The 22241-nt window shown below is 37.0% G+C and overlaps 1 protein-coding gene across 3 annotated transcripts in view; it reads right to left on the minus strand.

The window, feature by feature from the left end:
* Positions 1-22241, minus strand: part of COL19A1 (collagen type XIX alpha 1 chain) — a 178115-nt gene that overhangs the window by 9913 nt on the left and 145961 nt on the right. For all 3 annotated transcript variants that reach the window (XM_057418814.1, XM_057418813.1, XM_057418812.1), the window contains 14 exons: positions 20036-20089; positions 19031-19084; positions 16936-16980; positions 16260-16310; positions 16137-16181; positions 16000-16026; positions 14645-14698; positions 11287-11331; positions 9124-9168; positions 8954-9016; positions 7306-7341; positions 7107-7151; positions 1464-1634; positions 551-617 (listed from right to left, as the gene is read on the minus strand). In XM_057418814.1, the coding sequence (XP_057274797.1) occupies positions 551-617; positions 1464-1634; positions 7107-7151; positions 7306-7341; positions 8954-9016; positions 9124-9168; positions 11287-11331; positions 14645-14698; positions 16000-16026; positions 16137-16181; positions 16260-16310; positions 16936-16980; positions 19031-19084; positions 20036-20089 (802 nt within the window). The remainder of the gene's footprint in view (positions 1-550; positions 618-1463; positions 1635-7106; positions 7152-7305; positions 7342-8953; positions 9017-9123; positions 9169-11286; positions 11332-14644; positions 14699-15999; positions 16027-16136; positions 16182-16259; positions 16311-16935; positions 16981-19030; positions 19085-20035; positions 20090-22241) is intronic.

The following is a 22241-nucleotide window of genomic DNA, read 5'->3' on the forward strand; positions in this document are numbered from 1 at the left end:
ACTTGCCTAAATTGTGCCAGAAGATGGTGGTCCGCAAGGGAGCTTTGGAGCACATTTGCTGAAAATGCACAGCAGTTTAGACCTGCATGACTGAAAGCTGTCAAGCCTTTCTCTCATTTGGAGAGTCATCCACTAAGCGGCCAAAATAATTAGATCTTTCTATTGTCTCCTCTTTAATAAATCTTCAGTGTCTTTAACGATACATTGTAGATACCTATGTATCTGCAATAGTGTATGATGCATACATGTATCTAAAATGATACATACATACGTTTGCTATTATGATTTGGAACAAACTGCATGTTAATGCTAATCTTCTACAGAATTAAATACTTTGTTAACAGATACTGTAATTTATAACTGTTTGAACAGAGTTATATTGAGTAGACTTAAACAACAATTAAACATAGCTACAGCAACAAAGCAGCTGCCAAATGCAGCGTAAGTTACATGACATGTAAAGAAATGCATATAAAGGCTGTAGGGATGTAAAACATTTAGAAGGTAATTTAAGATTTATGTTTAATTGTATAATACTTCATTTTCTTACCTTCAAAAACCTTAAGAACTTCTTGTTTGATGATTTTTTTTATTTCGTCGAGTGAAACTGTATCAACCTGATGAGGAAAATAAAAGGTGATATGTATCAGAAGAAATACACAGAGGGCACTTTATAATGATACAAGAATAATAATAAAAAAAGAAAAGGCAGAAAATATCATTTAAAATGTAAAGCTTTTACCAAAAGTTAAATATTTGAATGTGTGTGTGTTTTACTTAACTGCTAAGGTCACTGTATTGCAAATACATTATAATTCTATAAAGACTACTAATACCACGTAGTGGAAGAGGCACTTCCAAACTGTCAAGATTATCAGCATGTTATGTGTAGCAAAATTAATTTTCATTAGACAGCAAGGACGTTCAGTGACACCACTATGCTATACTTGCCTTTGCCATAGCATTTGCCGGCTTCTCACCCCCTCTAACTACTAGCTGCTTTGAGGCACAGCTGACTAACTAGAACTGCATCACAGGACCAATAACTTCCCTGGAAAAGCTTTTTAGAGCTTTATCCTATCTGATTTAGGGTAAAAAGAACTCGTAACATGGATATGTCTCTGTGCACACATGGGGACAAACCAAGATATCTACAACTGACATGCGGCATTTTGCTGACTTTTTAAATGTTGATTCTTCTTTTATTAAGAATCATTTTCGTTTGCCTCATTTTCCCTCTCAGTGGCAAAGACTTAAACTTGAGCTCTTAAGCTTATGAAAAGCTTGAAAATTAACGGTATTGAGTAACTATATTTTCAGGATCTAAATAAATAAAGTTTAAATATATACCTTAGTTTTTCTAATACTGTTGTATTTCTTGTTTGAATTGCCACTGCTCAGCACATGCTACTTTCACATCATCTGAATTCACTGACAACCAAAGAAAACTTGTATTTACTTACTGGAAACCCTGGGGGTCCTGGAGAACCTGGGGGACCTTGATGGCCTGGTGACCCTGGATAGCCTCTGTCTCCTGGGGGTCCAACAGGACCCACATCCCCCTTTTCTCCTGATGGGCCAGGTTTCCCTCGTTCACCTTGTGGACCTCTGTCTCCTGGAATACCCTGATCTCCCTGTGTAAAATAAAAGCAGAAAGAAAATCATTGCACACAGTGGAAAAAACTGAGAAAAGCCACCCAAGAGAAAATTCTCCCTGTTTAGAGATAGTTTTTATGAGTAATGCAAGGAAGCTTATTTTACAGGATAACCCTTGTTTCTGAAAACACACCAAGTAATATTTTGTTTTGTTACACTTTCAGTGTTGAAGTCAATGACAAAAAAATTAGCTTGACTCTGTAACCTACTTTTCAAGGACAGAACTTTGGTGCAGACAGTTTATAGCCCTTCCACAAGGATTTAGAAACATCAAATATGGTACAGGTAGAATTTAGGTGCTCAAATTTCCCCACGCACAAGGCATCAAGATTCTTCTGTAACTTTCCCTAAAAGCCTGATATTTTATTTCTGCACATAGACAAAATTTCAGTTAATCAAAGAAACAACAAATCCACAAATCTATCTATAATGAGTAAATTCCTTGCAAACAAAATGAATTAGATGTCAGTGTTCTGTCCACCAACAACTTCCGTCATGGGTGAGATGGCATTTGTTTTATTTGCGAGAAAGTAAATCTTTTATAGTCACTTAATGTATTAGCTATTAGGTCACTGAAGTACAGCTGTGGTGCCTAGTGCCACAAGTCACACACTCTGATCATTAATGAACAACTGGCAATTCTTAAGGGTCACTGTCTGCCCTTGAAGCTTCACTTAAACTAAAGTTAAGCTCCACCACGAGCACCAAACAGCATCAAGAACTAACTACATCATTAATAGCTAAATCCAGAATCTACATTTATGAAGGGTGAATGAATGGAATTAATTGCATTCTTAACCTACAGCTTCTTAAGTCATATTTACATGACAGGTAAAGATTGAAAAAGAAATAAAGAAAGGTAAGGATGCAAGTAGGAGGTTGTATAACACTTTTATCACCTATCTGTCCTCCAAACTGTGATTTACAGTGAGTTGGAGCTTATTATTGACTATAACTAAGCTTCACTACAAAATCAATTATAACTTGTGAGGTTTTACTGCATTAACTGAAACCATAGCACACTCCCAACTGGAGTTTGAATTGCCCTCAGTAAGAGTGCAGAGGCTCTGAACTCTAAAAGTTTTCTGCAAGAAAAAAAAATCCACAAGTGTCAAAATCTGAGACCTCATCATCTCACACTTACACTTTTAACCTCCATGGTGGGCTGATGTTGGCTGCCTGCCACATACCCACCCAACTGCTCTCTCACTACCCCTCCACAACAAGACAGGGAGAAAATGAGATTAAAAGCTTGTAAATCAAGATCAGGACAGGGAGATCACTCACCAATTACTGACAGGGTTAACAAAAAACTGAACTTGGGGAAGATTAATTTAATTTATTGAGACTTAATAACAGAACAGGATAGTGAGACCTTCTCCTCAACCCACCCCCTTTCTTCCCAAGCTCAACTTCACTCCTCACTCTTCTACCTCCTCTCCCTCAGAGATGCAGTGGGATAAGGAATGTGGGTTGTAGTCAGTCCTTAACACTTCATCTTGGCTGCTCCTTCTTTCTTAAATTTTTCTCCTACTCCAGTGTGCGGTCTTTCCCATGGGAGATAGTCCTTCATGAACCACTCCAGCATGAATCCTTCCAATCGGGGGCAGTTCTTCAGGAACGGACTGCCCCAGTGTGGATCCCCCATGGGACACAGTTTCTGCCTGAAAACCTGCTCCTGTGTGGGCTCCACTCCATGGGCTGCAGGTCCTGCCAGGAACCTGCTCCAGTGTGGGTTCTTCCTTGGCTGCAACCTCCTTCAGGGCACATCCACCTGCTCTAGCATAGGTTTTTCCATGAGCTGCAGGATGGATAGCTACTTCACCATGGACCTACATGGACTGCAGAGGGACAACCTGTCTTCATCAGGATCTTCTTCAGTCTGCAGGGAATCTACTCCAGCACCTGGAGTACCCATCTCCTCCTTCTTCACTGACCTTGGTGTCTGCAGGTTTGTTTCTCTCATGTTTTCTCAGTGTTCTCTCCCAGTTGTTGTGCAGCACTTTTTACCCTTTCTATCACACAGGCAGTACCAGCATCACTTCTGGCCTCAGCTTTGGCCAGCAATGGATCTGTCTTGGAGGCATCTGGAATTGGCTCTGTCTGGCATACTGGGGGCAGCTCATTTCTCGCAGAAACCACCCCTGTAGCCTCCTTATTTCCAAAACCTTGCCATGTAAACCCAATACAACCTGTCAAACTGCTAACATGATCCTATTCAAGGATGTCAGTGTGACACAGAAACAATCTCAATGTGATTACATTTATTGTGTGTTTCTTAAAAGACCTATCCTGCCATTACTGCTGACACCTGATTTCCAGTTTTATTTTCTGGGCATTAATACCTCAGGCAAAACTCTAAATATGCAGCATATTAATTATTTCCAACAAACACACGGCTACTTTAGCTATTTGGTAGAAGACAGATAAGATATGATGTGATACCTAAGACAACTGAAACCCCTGTCAAAGAACTTCCAAATTTTCACCAGTTGGTGGGAGCAGGAAAGGTAATGTATGTGCATTTGGGTTACTGGAAGAGTAATGTTCTGATGGAAGAGGCATATCTTTTCAGGTTTCTATAAACTTTAAGATTTATAGGAAAAAGTGTTCTGTCCTGCATACAGCTATGGTATCAGCACATGTATTGCTACACCTTGACAAATTCAGGGCACAGGAAAGATTCCGACTAAGCAGAACTTTTGTAGTCTGCAAAGAAGAGGCTCTTTCCTGGCCTTAAACAAAGTTTTTGCAACCAGTCTGTATATCCTACTTCACTCACAGCAACCTGAAACATTATAAAATTGAAGAAAAACTTCTGTTTCACCCTATGTTTCTGTAAAATTGGAAAGAGGTACAGTATTTAATATAATGTTTAGTTTAGACCCCACACACACACGCAAGCATCCACATGTATAAATAAATCTGCCTGAAGATTACTGTACTTACAAGAAGCCTTCATTAAAAGCATATTAAGGCATAACTATACACATAAAATTTCCCACATTTACAACCCTGCAGAGTAGGCATGGATAGCAGTTCTACTAGAAATAAAGATGTAGGTTTCTGTAAGCCCACAGTGCTATGGCAATGTGAAGCTGATCCTAGAATTAGTTTTCTTCTAAACGATTCCCATTTTACAGTCTCCCAATGGTAGGAGGCAGATCAAATACTACAGCCACTTTTCAAACAAGTGCTTTTTTAACTGCCTCCAGTGTTTTCTTTGTATTTGGAAGAAGCTCCTAGTAAAAATTCATTAAACTAGGTCATGTCTTCCTCTGGTTCCTCTTTAAACTCTCCTTCAGTATGAATTGTACAAAAAACAGGGTAGCACATTGTGTTTTGCAAGCTCTGCCTACGGTGCTAATTTATTCAATCCTCATCCTTCTTAGTGCTCTTCCATCTCTTGCATTTAACCGTGTGCTAAATTCTGTGCAGAATAAACCATTGCTTTCCCTAGGTTTCTACATGCTCTAGCTGATCAAGGTATGCAGATAACAGCAGTAAAGGAGCCAGCCACAAGTACTTTAATCTGTTGCTGAAGTGACTTGAAAGACATATGTCTGATTCATATAAACTACGTGTTTTCAACTGGTTTGTCATTCATTTTATAAAGTAGTAATAACAGCAGTGTTTAGTCACTCAAAGGATGTGTAAGATTACTTCAGCTGAGGCAATGTCTTCTTTCTTCAAATGATTCTAGAAGGATATACTTATATTAGGCATGAAAATCTCATGAGTTTTATTCTGTTGCTCCAATTTTGATGCTTCTCTTTTCTGTAATTGCAACAGCTGATCTCAAACTGAAGGAGTACGCTATACAGCAGAAGTAATAATGGCTGCAAGAGAATACTGACTTTCTGTTATTTTCTGTAATCACTGCAATCTCTCTCACAGATGCAGGTCTGTAATACCTGATCCAGAGGGGGGAAAATGAAAAATCAACTCCAACTGCCCCACTGATCTCTTACCTGAGATGCAAACTTCTGCTGTGTATTTCACTGTTAATTCTTTGGCAGATCTCCCCTTGTTTTCCACAAACCTATTTTTTTCCTGAAGAATTGTAAGGAACAACTGGCAGCTGTCTGAAAACTGTACTGAGGCATTGCATTAGACATTTATTTGGCTTTTGTGTTATAAAAGATTGTGAGAGATTTTGATTATCATGTGAGACAAAAATACTTATGGAAATTGATTAATTTTTTAATCTTGTATCTATATATTTATTTTATGTATACGTATGTGCATATATATATATATTTTTTTTCTCTGTACAGAGAGAGCTAGCTCATGACATGTTTTGCCAGTGATCCCAGAAGTGAGAGCAGATTCAGGAATCTGTGACCTCTCTGAGAAGAAGCGCATATCTGCATTTACATCTATGGCTGCAGGTACATGTGTGTATGTATGTACTCTATCACCAATGACACTGGAATAAATACGTCCTCTTCTCTTACCCATAAATTTCTCAAGTTTCACTCTGATGAAGCAAGCTAAGGCTGCGTCTCTGTCTCTCAAAAGACTTCTCGAACATTCTCCTCTCTGTCAGTATGTTTTAAGGTCATGCACTCAGAAGTTCAGCCTCCTCTTTTGGTTGTATGTGTGCAGTTCTATTTGCAGGGCACTCAGATAGGTTGACACTGAGACGGTCAAGGTTGAGCAGTGTAATTCAGTACACAGTAGGTGGTACAAAAGAAGGATCTTACGTTTAATTAGTGTCCTTCAAGGCAGAAACAGAACATTGGAAAGGGTCAGTTGTCATATGGGACAGTTGTTGTAATAATGGTTAAAACCTCATATGTCCTCAGTGTCATAAAGTAGCATTTCCTTTTCCAGATTACACAGGGAGGTGCTTTTCTGATTCATCAAATAAATGCAGTATCAACTGGATTAGGATATGAGGACTTTAGTAACGTTGTAACAGCAGCAGAGTAGGTTCTGGGATTTTCTTTGCTGTAGCAAAATAAAGATCATCTCTCATCTCCTATAATGATTCCTGTCCACCATGACCTTCTTACCATGAACAGAAAAGTCTAAGCATTTTGGGAACCAGTAAGGTATTGCACTGGCATTCCTGCTGCCCAAGTGCAACCAGGTTGTTTTATATAAAATGTGATTTGTGTTTGTGACATACAAAGATCCCAGGGATGATGACAGGGCAACCTTTACAGCTCTTGCAAAGTCTGATGGCATCACAACAGGATTAGCTACTTTCCACTTTTCAGCCTATTGATCTTATTTACACTGTCCAGGCCAACTGTTTTAGAAAGTCTTCCTCTAAATGCAAAAGCCAACTCAACTCTAATTCCTTAAAGTCATGTCCAGACTAAACTTCTTAGTGGCCTAGAAGACTGCTTGAAGTTCACAAAGAATTAATTTCTTGGTTTTGCCTGATAAGGCGCTCAGATGCTCAATAAAAAGACAAAAAAATATTGAAACAAGGGACTTACACGTTCTCCTTTGGGTCCTCTGTCTCCTGGTCTCCCTACAGCACCCTGGAAAATTGATTTTGAAAAAAGATAAAAGTATCAGTTAAAGATTTTTTTAGTATGTTCATCTGTTAGCAGAACTGAAAGCAACTTCTGTGATTAACAGCTATGGTATCCATCAAGAATAAATACCCTACTATGCAAAAGAATGTTTTCCTACCGGAGGACCTGGCAATCCATCTTTTCCATTGATTCCCTATTAAAAACAAACAAACAATTTTTAATCAATATACTTACGTATATGAAATTTAAAAATACAAAGGGTAAAGCTGTGTTTAGTGATGGTACCCGTACATATTTTGAGGCTACAGAGGCAGCAGTTTGTGTAGTTGCAACATAGAAATAGTCTTGAAATGTGAAATAAGAGAGCTCAGCACAATACTGAAGTGCAAGCACATTGAATTGGAGCTGAGAGCAGATAAAAAAAGTCTTCAGCATCAAGATGTGTGCTTATTAAAGCTGGTGCACATCTTTAAATGACAAGATATATGGAAATTATGCAAATGTGGAATATGGACCTGTACAAACACTCTTCCAGTCCTAGCTAGTCATTATGCAACCATAAAAGAGATTTTTCTTATTGTAGATGTTAGCCTTTATGTCCTATTACTCTTCTCTTCCAGATTACACCTTAACAGAAAATGGCCAGATCCATTCTTTGGTCCTTATGGGCTGTGGCACACTACAGTTTCAGCCTCCTGATCTAAATATAGAATCATAGTATCGTAGAATAGTTAGGGCTGGAAAGGACCTTCCTTCTCAAAAAAGAGGGTATTCTCATTTCCTTCCGGAAACAGTCCCAGGCCCACCTTGTCCCCTAAACTGGCATTATCTGAGAGTCCTAGTTGGCATGGACCAAAATAATGCCAGAGGGTATGTTAACAATAGCAAAATGCCAGAAAATTGCAAGATATGTGCTCTGGCACTGTTTAATTTACTAGGATATAAACAGATTTGTATACACAGGAAATTCATTGTTGTTCAACCGAGTGAGAAAGAAGGACTGGCATGAGCAAAGACATCAGGAATACTTCCTTCCCTCTCATACTGCAAACTTGGGTTTTGCACAGATTAGGCACCTAGGGGCAATTTGCTGCTGAAATTACAGAAGTTGTCTCTTCTTTCAAGACAGAAGCATAATATGGAGATATGCTAACAGACTGAAATGGTCTGCTATTGCTTGTCCCCCAAACACCAAGCTTTGGGGGGAAGATTATGAGTTCTGGACTATCCTAGCCAAACCACTTCTAGAATATAAACTAGGTTGTTTTAAACCAGCTCAGGCAGTAATGGCTAAACAGCTGCCACTCTTTTATTAAATAAAGAGGTCAGATAGACATATCCTAAGTGAACAGTAAATGCTTCAGCTGCAGTGCTGCATCACCTGTATACAGAAGAGTTACCAAGTTTATTAAGAGTAATGAAGCACACACTTTTCTATCTGAACTGAAACTAAGAACTTAATTGTCACCCTATCCTTCATCTGCCCTTCATAGACTCTGTTGAGTGTCTGGGTTAATTTCTCCTTCTGAAAAAAATACAAGAGGATCCTTTAAGTCAACGGATCCAAAGGACCCTCACATAAGACCTTTAAAGGCAACTTCTCAGTAACATTAAACATTGAAACATCACACCACCAGAAATTCTTGACTGAATGGTTAATATTGAACACTGTAGCTCTAAGTGTTCTTCAGATTTTATCTAGCCTAACATAAAGTAGGGTGTAATCTCATTTCTTTTGTAACTTCTAATAAACTAAGATGCATTCTTTTGTAATGAGCACATATATTCAGTATAAAATTGCTTACTGGTTTTCCTTGTGGCCCTTCTGGCCCAGGGAAGCCGATATCTCCTATAGGGCCCCTTTCACCCTAAGAAAGAAGAAAACATGCCTATAAATTTGCATGTAAATCTTGCATTCAGTGTTTGAAATATTTGTGCATTATCATAAGAATTCAGTACTCAAATCTATACTTACAGGTTCCCCTGGCATCCCTGGGGACCCAGGAGATCCCGGCTTTCCCTGCAAAAAGAGAACATTAAAAATTCAAATTACTAGGAAGCAAAACATAATTTTTCTTAGGTCAAAAATAAGAGGATATATATTTGAGTGAAATATTCATGTTACTGCTTGTTACATGCTTTAAGGGAACAGAAATATTTTTTACCAGATATTTTACCAGATATTTTACCAGATATTTTAATATTTGTGCCATGTTAATCTGGCTCTTGTGTACAAAATAACTTGGTCTTCTTTACCCTTCCTGAATACCGAGATAATGTTTTCATGAAATTTTCTTTGGCAACACCTTGATTTCTTTCTTGAGAAGTCATATCAGATCAAAGTTTATCACTGTATATATGATATCAAGATTTTTTTCCTTCAGGTACTTCCTAGTCCTGATTTTTTTAAAGTGCATTACTGACTTTTGCAAATTTTCTTCAAGCTCTTTCTTGGCCACTTTTATTGTCAGTTTATGTTCAGCCTGCCAGAATTCACAATCCTATCTCATCACATCATTTAGATGGTGATTTTAAATGATGTTTTGTTTTTAATAACCTACCTGTTTCAGCAAGACAAGAATCTATTACCCTGAATCTACATTTTCCAGAAACATCCTTAGACCTGATCCTCAGCTGACTTGTACAAGTGAGGGATCTAATACATCAGTTCCAGTGACAACTTCAGGAACAACAGAACTGAGGACAGTTGAGGAAATAGGCACTGGTGGCACTTCTTGCTGAATTTCAATCCAAGCTTCTGTGATAATCCCACTCAGTAAAAAGCCCAAAGCTAAAACGAGAATATTTCCAAATGGGAGAAAGGGTCCATTACTTAATCTAGGAAATAATGCAAGGCAAGGAGGACAAATTCTCTTCCAGTAAGATACATAGATATATTGCAAAAACTCTTCCTAGAGTACTAAAAAATATTGTGGTACCTATGTCTATTTGTTAATTAAAACTGCTTAGCATAAAATGTTAAAGCAAATAATTTATTCCAGTGGATTTTATTAGAATTAAATGTAATTTACAGAACACAACTCCATCAGCAATAAAGGGAACTTATTCGATTTTTTTATATCCAGCTAGGATAGAGGGCAACAAGACTAAGTCTTGTAACATATCCAGTGGAAAATACACAGAATGAACAATTGTGATCATGCTAATTCACTATTGATTCACAGCATGAAATATATATTTCAGAGCAACAAGCTTTGAAACTTACATGGACTATAAAACTCAGAGAAACACTCTTCCCCTTAAATGTTCCATTTTATATTGTTTTAGAAGAACTTAACTAAATCAAGCTGTTTAGGCTGACGTTCCTTCTTGGAACTCACAGGAAATAGGCTAAATCAATGGCTAATGGAAATAGAAGTACATAGACTGGCTCGCAAAGCACATTTATAATTTAAAACCAGCTCCTGAATGGATTGGTAGCTGCCCAAATTTAATAATAGATGTATTTGCATATAAGTAACTCCATACTGCCTCCTGAAATATGGATACACTTTCTTATTAAACTGTGAATGCAATATAAAGAAAAGTTGTCTTCATTTCCTTTAAGAACACAAATAAGTAATTATAATTTCAACTTATCATTAGTTACATTTACTTTCACCCACAACAGTTTCTGGATGACTTTCATAAACTTCTCTGAATACCACATGTAAATAGCTGACAAAGCATTCCCCTAAAGCAAATATTAGATCTACTTGATATGCAGATCCTTGTGGATTTCAATAACTAACGCTCTTAATGTTTCTTTGTGACAGAAAGATACTCAGAAATTTGTGCATGCTCAGGAGCACAGAAAATGTTTTTAACTATATTAAACTGAGGCAATAAGAATCTCATATGCTTTCTTAAGTAAGCATATGCAGCTTCAAATTCCAGCTTTATCATGTATTCACACCATTCCCACCTGTCATTTTAATAATAATATGAACCCTCAGTGGTATTAAAACTCTCATCTCTTTAGGAAAAACACAAAATTTTCATACCTGTCTATAAAAAATTAGGCAAGCACTGGTGTTCCACAAACAGCGATTGAGATTACAGCTCAGCACCTTGCTTGACCTGTTTTTTAGCAGGTCAACTAAAAAAAACCTGAGTTTTCATTAATGAATACACATACCGGTGTCCCGGCTACTCCTGGCGTGCCAGCTGGTCCCCGGTCACCCTGAAGAAAAGATAAATCTATACATAAATGGTAATGCTTAAACCAGACATTTGTTTGTGGATTCCCATTAAAACCTGAGGAAGGATTATTCAGTAAATTGCAAATAAGGACAGGAGGCAGGATCTGCTAAATGCTAACATTTAGCTCTGCCACCATCTCATTTTACAGATTGGAGCAAGTAACATAAATCTTTTGTTTAGATTCTCTTGTGTAATGTCATAATTTCCATGCTATCCCTCCTATACTCTGCTTGAGGCCTTCCTTGAAAAGGGACAGAAAGTCCCTGACTTATCTGTAGTTTTCCAAATAATTATAATTTGTGATCATGACAATGTCCAGAATTCACATAGGGTAATTCACTATCCTATCAACAGCCCCATATTTAAGATGTACCTTTCAATGAAGCTTTTGCCTCCAGGCTACTTGGTCCTCCATTTCCTGCAAGTTGACATCTTCAAGTTGCTTGTGTTATGGTCCTTTCAGGGCAAAGTTTCTCCTTTTAGCATACACTACCTTCATCTATGCTTTAAGCTAAGACAATGGCTTTTGTGCTAGAGCTGATGAATTATGTGCACAAATTCATATTTATCTCTTGAGAGAACAATAGCCCAAAGCAGACAGTGGTAAAACCCTACCCAGTGAGATATTTTTTTAAAGGTTGGACCAGATGATCCTTGAGGTCCCTTCCAACCTGGTATTTTATGATTCTATGATATGACTTGCCAGAACCTACTGCTGACATGTTTTGGACTGTAACACTACACTCTGCTAGTGAAACATTGCTTAAAATTAAAGAAAAAAATCATGCTCCTAGTTTCTATAATCACAGAATCATAGGATAGTTAGGGTTGGAAAGGACCTTAAGATCATCTAGTTCCAACCCCCCTGCCATGGGCAGGGCAGGGACACCTCACACTAAACCATGTCACCCAAGGCTCTGTCCAACCCGGCCTTGAACACTGCCAGGGATGGAGCATTTATAACTTCCTTGGGAAACCCATTCCAGTGCCTCACCACCCTTACAGTAAAGAATTTCTTCCTTATATCCAATCTAAACTTCCCCTGTTTAAGTTTTAACCTGTTACCCCTTGTCTTATCGCTACAGTCAGAAAAGCCATACTAACTGGAGAATATTTTATGAGATGAGTTTATGTTACCTATAGCTGTTTTGCAAAAGCTCCCCCAACACAGCTGCGTTCACAGCAGCCATCTTCTCCTGTGCAGAAGAGCCCAAGGAGATGCTGGGATTTCTGGTTTCTGTTTTTATAACTAACACTGATGTGTCATTCTCATAATTTTGTTCAGGTAGTGCAATGATAATGTTGGTAATTGGAAACACTTAACTCCATTACACAAAGAGTAGACAGATGGTAAGTTAAATGTCTGATCTTGTGCCTGGGGGGAGAAGCTTGGCCAGCAGCTTACAGGCCACAGTTCAACCTCTCCTGCTCTGTAGGCTAGCAGAAAACACTTAATGCAAGTTCACCACTCAGTGAGGAACACAACATGCACCTCAGGAACACCTGAGCATGGAGTATATTTAGCAGGGTATATTGCCTGGAGCTCTGCATTCTATCCCTGTGGTTATTCAGGACCCAGAATTTGTATTGTGGTGTTTTCCCTATATATTGGCTATGACAGTGGAGCTAGAAATTCCTAACACTTCCTTTGCAACATTTGTCTTTTAAGAGTTATTTTGGTCCTTCCAGTAATGTGAGTTGCAGCATGGTTGCACAAACCACTGTGTCAGCATAGCTAAGGGAAAGGAAATTTCACCGCAAGGACACAAAGTCCTTAGGGCAGTTCACAAAATTATCGTGAAATTACAGCCAGCATTGCCTGGGGAAGATGGTACACAGAGGTATGCAATAGCTCTGAATTAAAAACCAGCATGTACTAGGCCACTGGCAGGCAGACCCTCAGACCCTGTGCTTCTGTTCATTTATTTACACCAGAAATGTGACCAATTTAGCTAAGGAAAGGATATTTTTACTTTGGAAAAGGGCCAAACACTCACTAAGCTTGTTTATATAATCTGCTCCATTGGTTATTCTCTGTTTAATTCTTGTCCCCACTTTGTCTCAGTTAAACCAGTAATATTTCCCTGTGATTGTTCATTTGAAATCAGATTAGTCTTTAATTGCTTGTAAATCGTAGTATTCCAGAGCAAGAATCATCTCATGTAACATCCAGTATAGACACCTACCTTAGATATTTTCAATCCCCAGTCTGCACAAGTAGGAGTACTGTGCAATGATTTTGAGAGAGAAAATTTTAATTTACATTGGTTTTTGGTGAAAAATATGTTTCAGAAAGCTATTTTTATATGAATCATTGAAATACATGTAATTAAAAAGCTGAATAAATATTCAATTAAAAAAAAATTTTTTCTTAAATTTATAATACATGGGCAAAGTCTGTTTTCACTGACAGAAAACATATATACAGATTTTTTCATTTCTCCAGTGATTTTTTTGTACTTTGCCATATTTAGAAACGAACAGCAAAATCTTGAATTTTTTAGCATTTCATGACAAGCTTTTCTCTAAATTCATATCAGCCTCCACAACTAGTAAGTGAAATGCTGAAACATGCCCCCAGCTGAAGGAAGGGATCATTTCCTAGTCCTGGAATACAGACTTGAACCACAGAAAGGAGGTGCATGACGATGCATGATACATTGCAGGATGTGCTACAGTGGCATCATACACACAGTAAAGTGTGCAACAACAGCAAAAAACAATACAAGGGGACTTTTTTAGAATAATGAGCAACAGTCCAAGAAAAGAGTGTTCTGCTCACTTTGAAGCAGGATGCGTACAACAAGAACTGTATGGAACTGGTCTCTCCCTCCATTTTAACTCTTTTCTGCATTTTTATACTCATCTGAACTTATACTGACATTTACACTCTTAGAACAAGACAGATGGACTCTAAGCCTAAGGCAATGTCTAGAGAACATGAACTAGTGACCATACTTAGGAACATGTTAACTATATTACTATGAAGTAATATAGTCATATATAGTATATACTACATATAGTATACAGTAGCATTCTATCAAGTTAGGAAAATAAAATATTACAAGACCTCCTGCACACAATTTTTCATTTGTAGAAAGTGAAATTTTATGTTTGGTGATTTAGATCCACAGTAAAGCAAAAAAAGGAAATACAGATAAATATACAAGTGTTTTTCAAGCTGAAACAGTAACTTACACTGCAAAAAAAGATTCAAAAAACAAGGTTTCAGAAAACATTTAGATGCAGATAGTTGCCACTAGAAAGCCATGACTTGTTTTTAAGAGTCCTACCTTTTCCCCTGGGAGTCCTTCCAGTCCTGGCAATCCCATTGGTCCTGGGTCTCCCTGATTATTATTTTTTTTTAATTAAAAAGATTGAATACATTAGAATTTCTGTACTCTACATGAGAAATGTTGAACAACAAGCAACAGCAGACTTTGAGAAAAAAATTATTTAACTTGACATTAGTAAAACAGCTAACCAGTTACCAGGTGAACAGATTTTGTTATGCCCTGTTTTAGCGATCTGTAAATTAAGCTTTTCCCAGAGACACTGTGTGAATATTGGATTCAACAGCTTTAATTTTGATGAAGAATGTAATCCGGAAGACTCCCCCACAGTGTTCTTGCAAGCCACAGTCAGCTCTAAAGCACCTCGAGGCAGTAGAGTCCGAACATGTAATCATATACTGTCAACCAGAGAACCAACCTCCAAGGAATTCTGTGCTCTGTTCCCTAAACAAAGCTTATTCTGCAGCAAGGGACACACAGACTAGGACACTGTATAGGCCTTGAAGCTTTTCTGTGGCAAAAACATACTCCAGGGGAGAAATCAGTTTAAAATGTAGATTAGAAGGCTATGAACTATAGTGACAGGGCACAAGCTAATGACAAATACAGTTCCTCTATTTTAAAGCCAAGTTACACACATGTCAAAGACCTTGGGAAAAATGGACACCAGGTCAGGATTTGGATCTACCTTCTGCTGGCAGTTAGCCCTATGCAACTTCTCAAGATTCTTCCACTAGTTGTCATTCCACCCCATAGTTTTTACAGACAGATCACGTGAAAAAGACATAACACAACTCTTACAGGAAAAAAATATCAGAAAGTTAAACTAATCTGCTTTTGAATGCCAAAATGCATATTTGAAGGGTATAGGAGCTCCCATGATCACTATCTTGCTCACCAGAAGCAATGTGAGCATACTGTAGTTAACCATCATGCCATTTACAAATTAAATATTAACTTTTAGTTGTTACTGGCTAGCATGATGTAGCACACTACTCTTTCTCCCTTATCACTTTCAAATTTATTGTTGAGAACAATCTAATAGCTCTTAAGATATTTTCTACTTTTATTTCACATTCTTTATTCTTAGATATATCCAGGGACAGCTCAGCAGAGATGAATCCACAAGTAGTTAATACTATGTTCAGTCATTCATTATATTATCACTTAGAACTTTTAACCAGAAATTACAAAATTCACAAGCCTGGGAATTAATAGGCTTTTTCAGATGAACTGATTTTGCAGGAGGTAAGCTACCTGCTAAACACTATCAAGGGACTCTTCTACCCTTGTGACTACAATTGTGTTGAATTACTTGGTGAAATCTCTAACATGATCAAAAAATACATACATACCACTGTGCCAGGATCTCCTTTGGGACCCTGCAAATAAATGAAGTGAAAACACAATTAAAAAAACTCAAAAAATTCACACAATATGATGATATTTTTTGGTATTACCTATTAGAAATTATGTTTCTGTTAATACTTACAGGAGGTCCTGGTGGGCCTGGATAACTAGCGACACTCACACCTCCCTGTAACAGCAAGTTTAAAAGTTGAGTTGGGCTAGAATGAGGTATTGATTGAAAAACAAAAATATTAAAGAGAAATACCTGGAGTTTATATAAGCTGCTCATTCCATTTCTTTCATTGTAAGGCATACCCTTTAAAACATAAATACCAGGAAAGCGTCACAACTACGACTTATAAAGAGAGAACTCTTGCCCTGTTCAAGCCCTCTAGCCCAGCAAAGCTGTGGCATCATTTTCATTCTCAAACAACTTTTCAAGGCTTCTAGACACTTCAGCAAGAACATAAGATACATACCAATGCAGCTTGGGCCTTTTTTTTTTAATTAAAAAACAAGAAACCTGTAAACTCGGTGTATGTTACACTTTGATATTCTTATTATCCTAATTCTCCAGAACTGATTTTGTGTTAGGTACTATTCCAGTTAATTTGGAGTCCAGGTTGCTCCATGGACTTTCTCTAGGTTCCCTGAGTTCCCTGATTTCAGGTACCCAAGCTGCATAAATTACTCTAGTAACACTGAGCACCAAGGTTAACTCAACTGACCAAGTTTCTAGGATGGTTTTATTGAACTGAAATTATTCCCTGATGAATCAAAGAAAAAAGAAGATTATAGAAACCTTTTGCAAAAAGACTTGTCTTCCTGCATTATTAATACATATTAGATCGACAGTCAATTCTTTGTATTATGTTACACTTTAACCACAGGTGCATTGTTCCTAATATAACATTCAAAATATAAACAAGAAAATATCTCACCGGAGGCCCAGGTGGTCCAGGTTGCCCAGGAGAACCTTCACTACCCTAGTACAGCAAGAGATTCACGTAACTCATTTACTGTAACTTATGTCCTGATCTATTCCATACCTAAGCTATAACGACCATAATGACAATAAACAAGAGGTACAGTCAATATGAGCAGCTAGTATCACGACTAAATTTTCCTGCCCAGCTCCTGCTTAAGCTTTAGGAAAGTTAGGAATTGTTACTTTAGTTTTTTATTTTGTTAGTTACTTGAAGCTTTATTGTATTAACTTCCTTGTGGCAAAACGGTAGTGGTAACCTGGGTTGTGAAAAATTTCGTAAACACCAGGAGAGAGAGGAAGGGAAAAAGTATCAATTTCTAAGCAACTGGTAGACAAAAGTTAACAGAAATTTTATGTTTTGTCCATTATTTTGCAAAAGCTAGTCTTCAGTTAATCATTCACAGGTAAATACAAAAGAGCTATAGTTTCAGAAGTTCAGTTTATTTAGAACACACTGAATGAAAATAAAGATCTTTATTTAGGTATACAATTAATATATTTCTTGGGGGTTTTATTTTTGAATATTCAACTGTGCATCCACAGTCTGTTCTGCTGATGTGCACTGAACTACTTATATTAAAAAAAAAAAATAAAGCTTTTGAGTTTTTGCCCCAGCAGAATGGTGGAGTTTCTGAACAGTGAAGAGTTGAAAAGGTTTCAACATCAAATTTCCCAATTTTTTTTAAAAGTCTCATCTCTACAATCCAGTTAAAAGCACTGTATAATGTGGAACAAATTTGCCAGAATTTTTCACTGAGTTCACTGCATCTTATTAAACATAAGTCAGTGAGATACTCAGGCTGCATATTCAAAATTCTTAGGGTAGCAAAAGGCAAGCTAAATGTTCAATGGCAACAATTAGCTCACTGGAAAAATACACAGAAAAATATAACTGTAATTAAATGTTTACACAAAGATAATTTCCAAATGGCCCTGCTAACTGATAGAAACTATCAGCCTCCATGAGTGACCTGGAGTACTTCATGGGAAATAAAAATACTCTAATTTAGAGAGCATATTATATGATTTCTCAAACATATTCATCAGATGAAAGAGAAGCAGCAAGTGATTCTGGCTATATTTCAGTTTACTCTTCAGCCATCTAACTTCTGCCCTTTTTGATTTATGAGACACTAGTTATAGAGCAGTGGCTTCTCATTCTCACCTACATGTGAACTGTAAACAAGGAACCACATGGTTACAGAAAAAGGAAATGTGTGGTAAATTTTTCTATTATGGCCGGCAAGGAGACAGCTTTCAATCAGTTTCTATACCAAAATAATTTCAGAGCTTTACAAAATAATTTCCTTTGTTACTCATACCAGAGTCAAGGTTTTGTAGAATATTAGTAGGATCATATACCTTGATGTGACAGTGCTATGCCTGGAAAATTCCAGGCTGAAGTTGAAAAAAAGATCAGAAAAGTGTATTCATACGCAAATCGAGAACTTGTGCCAGAAAATATTTTGCAACAAACTAAGTTTGTGTCTTCTGTATTTCATTTATCTGAGGTGCCCAAGAATCGAATTTGATCTTAGTTATAATCAATAATATCCAGTGCCTGATAAAAGAGCACATAAAACATTGACAAAAAACAGTGCTGTAGGAGTTTAAATTAAGTATAAAGGAAGCTTCTGTATTTTAGCAGAGTAACTTATACTTAATAACTTTCAGTACTTGTGAAGTGCTTTTATGTAATTACTTTTGACTAAAATAGTGGTAAAAGAATTAGAAGAAAAGCGAGTAGTAACTAGTCAATATACTGTTTCACAAATGTATTTTCACTTTCCTAAATTCTATATAGTATGTCATACTTAGAGCACATGCTCTGCAATTTACACACACCACAAGGACTGTGATTCAATATATAAGCCCATAGTACATTTGGGGGGGAAAAGCACTTGCATTAGGACACAAATAAAAATTAATTTGAAAATATACGTCAAGCTCTTGTTTGCACTCTATATTAAAAAAAACCCAAAACATTGGAGTATAATGGGATTGCAGAACCTGCATGGATTTTTGCCAAGACTAGAAAGCAGGAATACCTTTTCGCCTTTTGACCCTGCTGGACCGGGATGTCCAGGTCTTCCTGTGACTCCCTGCACAATACAGTATTGGTTTATATTAGTTAAGAAACAATGAAACACAGTATTTTTGCACCAGAGCTTAGTTTTTAAATCTTGTACTCCTTGAAGGTCATTTAAATCGAACTATGCTTCTCCTCCAGGCTTATGTGTTTCTCTTCTGATACCACAGCTGTATCCTTCCGATTAGCCCTTTGAAGGATAAAACTTGTGTTTACAGTTGCATTTTCACCTTTGCAGACTAAATGCACTACCTTAATGGCACCTTTTAATACTGCTAAGAATCATCTTTTACTGCTAAAATGTCAATTTACATATTGTACACTAAAATTCCTAAATGGGTTACAATTTTTAAAAGAAGGGAAGCATCAGTACCATCAGCAACCTAGAAATTCATAGAATCATAATGATCCTACTAACTAATGTAATCCCATCCAATATGTCAAAAATAAAGTTAAAAAACCCCTCCAAAAGTAGTTTTCCCAGAAATATCAACATTTTTAATTATAGCTTTCAGTGACTTGAAATATTTCCAGTTTATTCTTATACTTCTGCAGTTATGAAACCAAGTGATTACTTGGTTTCAACATTAAATGTTTTCAGAATGCCTAGCTGGAATTATTTTTAGATTTTTATTATTAACAATATTACTGTAACTTGGTAGAAATACATCATTAACTTCAAGTATGCACATCATAAGTCATTTAACCTCAGAGTCTCTAGCAATGCCAACACTCCAAACCCATTTAACTTACATAAACTTTGAGCCCAGACGATGACAGTATTTTCAGTAACATCAACTCACAACATAGTTTCTTTTATTAGAACCACTATGGGCAAGATTGTATTATTACTATCCGAAAAGCCAAAAGACAGGACAAGGAACTAAGAATGTGAAGTTTTACTAGATAGTTACAGAAACCTCTGCAGAGATAGATTAGATCACAGGTGATACCACATACTTACAGAAGGTCCACTGGGTCCTGGAATGCCTGGCAATCCAGGAGCACCTTGAAGGCCCTGGGAATTAAAAGAGCATATGAGTACTTCCTCTCCCACTTACTACCTGGAAACTACTTATATCCAGCATGTTTAGCAGTACCATAAACTACATTAAAGCACATTTTTATCTAAAAGTTTGGCAGTATTTTTAGGAATGAAAAAAGTCAAACCCACCATGGAAAGAAGAGATTATCATTGAACAAGGCAAGAGGCAACTGCTTGTTTGACTGACAACACTTGTCCTTCAATCTTTCACATTGTTAGCTTATGTCCTCTATATCATTTTGTCTTTAATTGTGCAGAAAATAGCAGGACTAGAGAATAATTTTCTATTTTCTACCACTAAAGTTTTTGTTTTTTTTCTGTTTTTTTTTTTCTGGAGAGAAGACAAATGCACAGATTTCTCATTTTTACCTGATGGTATCTAAATGCAAAGGTGCTTTCTGCTCAATTTATAGCTTTTGCTTTTTAGATAGCAGAACATGACATTTTTCATAGTACTTAATGAACTACTTTCCTGATCTTTTTGTATGCAGCTGTCTGAAAATTGATGGATTCTGGTGTCCACTTACTAAATATACAGGTGTGCAGCTTACTACAGTGGATACAGCTAGGATTCGAGACAAGCCTGCATGTCATTTAAGTCTTTCTTCTAAAACACCAGGCTTAGACGCAATTTTAGACAGGTACAGGTCATGTACTAATGAGAGCCAATCACTCTTGGTGACCCCTATAAGTCACAAAGGGAAATTAGTCCCTTCCAAACAGTGGTTCAGTTTATCTGCACAGGGTGCCTACCCTCTGACAAGAGGAGTGACCTCAGAAAAGATCTTTTTCTTATATTAAATGCAGTGTTTAAGAAGGCATGGCTAAAGGGGTAGTCTGGAAAACCAGAGAGGACACAAGTCCTGAAATACTGAGATACTGAAGGAAAAACTTCAGGCAGAAATAAATCAGGAAAGATGCAGAGATGGAGAGAGACATTAATTTCCTTTTCTTGCTGCTACATACAGAGGACACTGGTCCACCTCTGCACCTTTTCAGAGTGGCAATCCAAGTGCTAATGTGTTCTCTGCTCATTTTGATTTACTTAACTGTGATGATACAGTCACCTGAAAAATGAATATGAAGCCAAAGGAACATTTTCTGTAATTCTCACTACTGATGTTAGAAAAATCCTCCCCTGGAGAAAAGAATCTTTTAAAAAGGAAGAGAACTAAGTTTCAACAAAGATTAAAGGGCTATTCAAAAGCACATGGAAGCTAATGAGCGTATTTCAAAGAGTTTCAGGTGGGCTTCACAATCTCTCTTCCCATTTCCATGTTAACTAAATCATAAAAATGAGAATAAAATCCAGAAATTTGTAGAAAAAGGTTGCACTTAAACTTCAGAAACTCTTTCATTTTTTCTGAAAATAAATTCACTTGCACCCTCATAATGTCATAATCAAAAGCTGCTGCTAAACACTGAAAGCATCAGACCTAAGGCAGCTAGCCAGCTATCAAACTGAAGAAGCATGTAAATGGGTAACTTACGAACACAGCATGACACACTGCTAAATCAATAATAATAAAAAAAATAATTGGAATTTATTAACTCTGGAGTCCTTTTAAAAAAACTAACTGCCGGTTATAATCATGCCTTTTCCTTATTACATTTTTAATTGCCTTAAGGTTTCACTTGGTTCTCAGCAGTCAAATAGTATCTAAATTGTTGAAACTGCTTTGCTAATGCCTCAGACTTGCTAGGGTTGAACTCTCCAAGTACCATATAGGGCAAATGAAGGATGTGTTACTTTCCTATTTGTTTTTTAAGCAAAATTCTGCTTGTGCTTTACTTGTAGCCTGCACCATCATTTTAAGGTATGTGTTCTAAATCCAACTTCAGGAGTCACTTGCTTTTAAGAAGCAAAGACAGAATGAGCTGTATAGATTGTGTAAAAATAAAAGGAAAAATAAGCCTGACACTTTAGTCTGATAGTCTTCTAAATTCTGGGGCAGAGCAGTAGCAGGAATACCTATTTAAAAGCTTCTGTAGCATCTTTGTTTTTTTCCTCATTTAACTATTTACTTTTGAAAACCAAGGATCCTGAAATTTATTCAAAATTAATATATTTACTTAGATTCATTTCTTTAATAGCTTCTGCTTAGGTGATTTATTTTTATTTATT

The sequence above is a fragment of the Pezoporus wallicus genome, unplaced genomic scaffold, assembly GCF_028554395.1.
Source record: "Pezoporus wallicus isolate ANWC-B61680 ecotype Strahan unplaced genomic scaffold, APGP_CSIRO_Pwel_v1 contig_4901, whole genome shotgun sequence".
NCBI classification, from domain to species: domain Eukaryota; kingdom Metazoa; phylum Chordata; class Aves; order Psittaciformes; family Psittacidae; genus Pezoporus; species Pezoporus wallicus.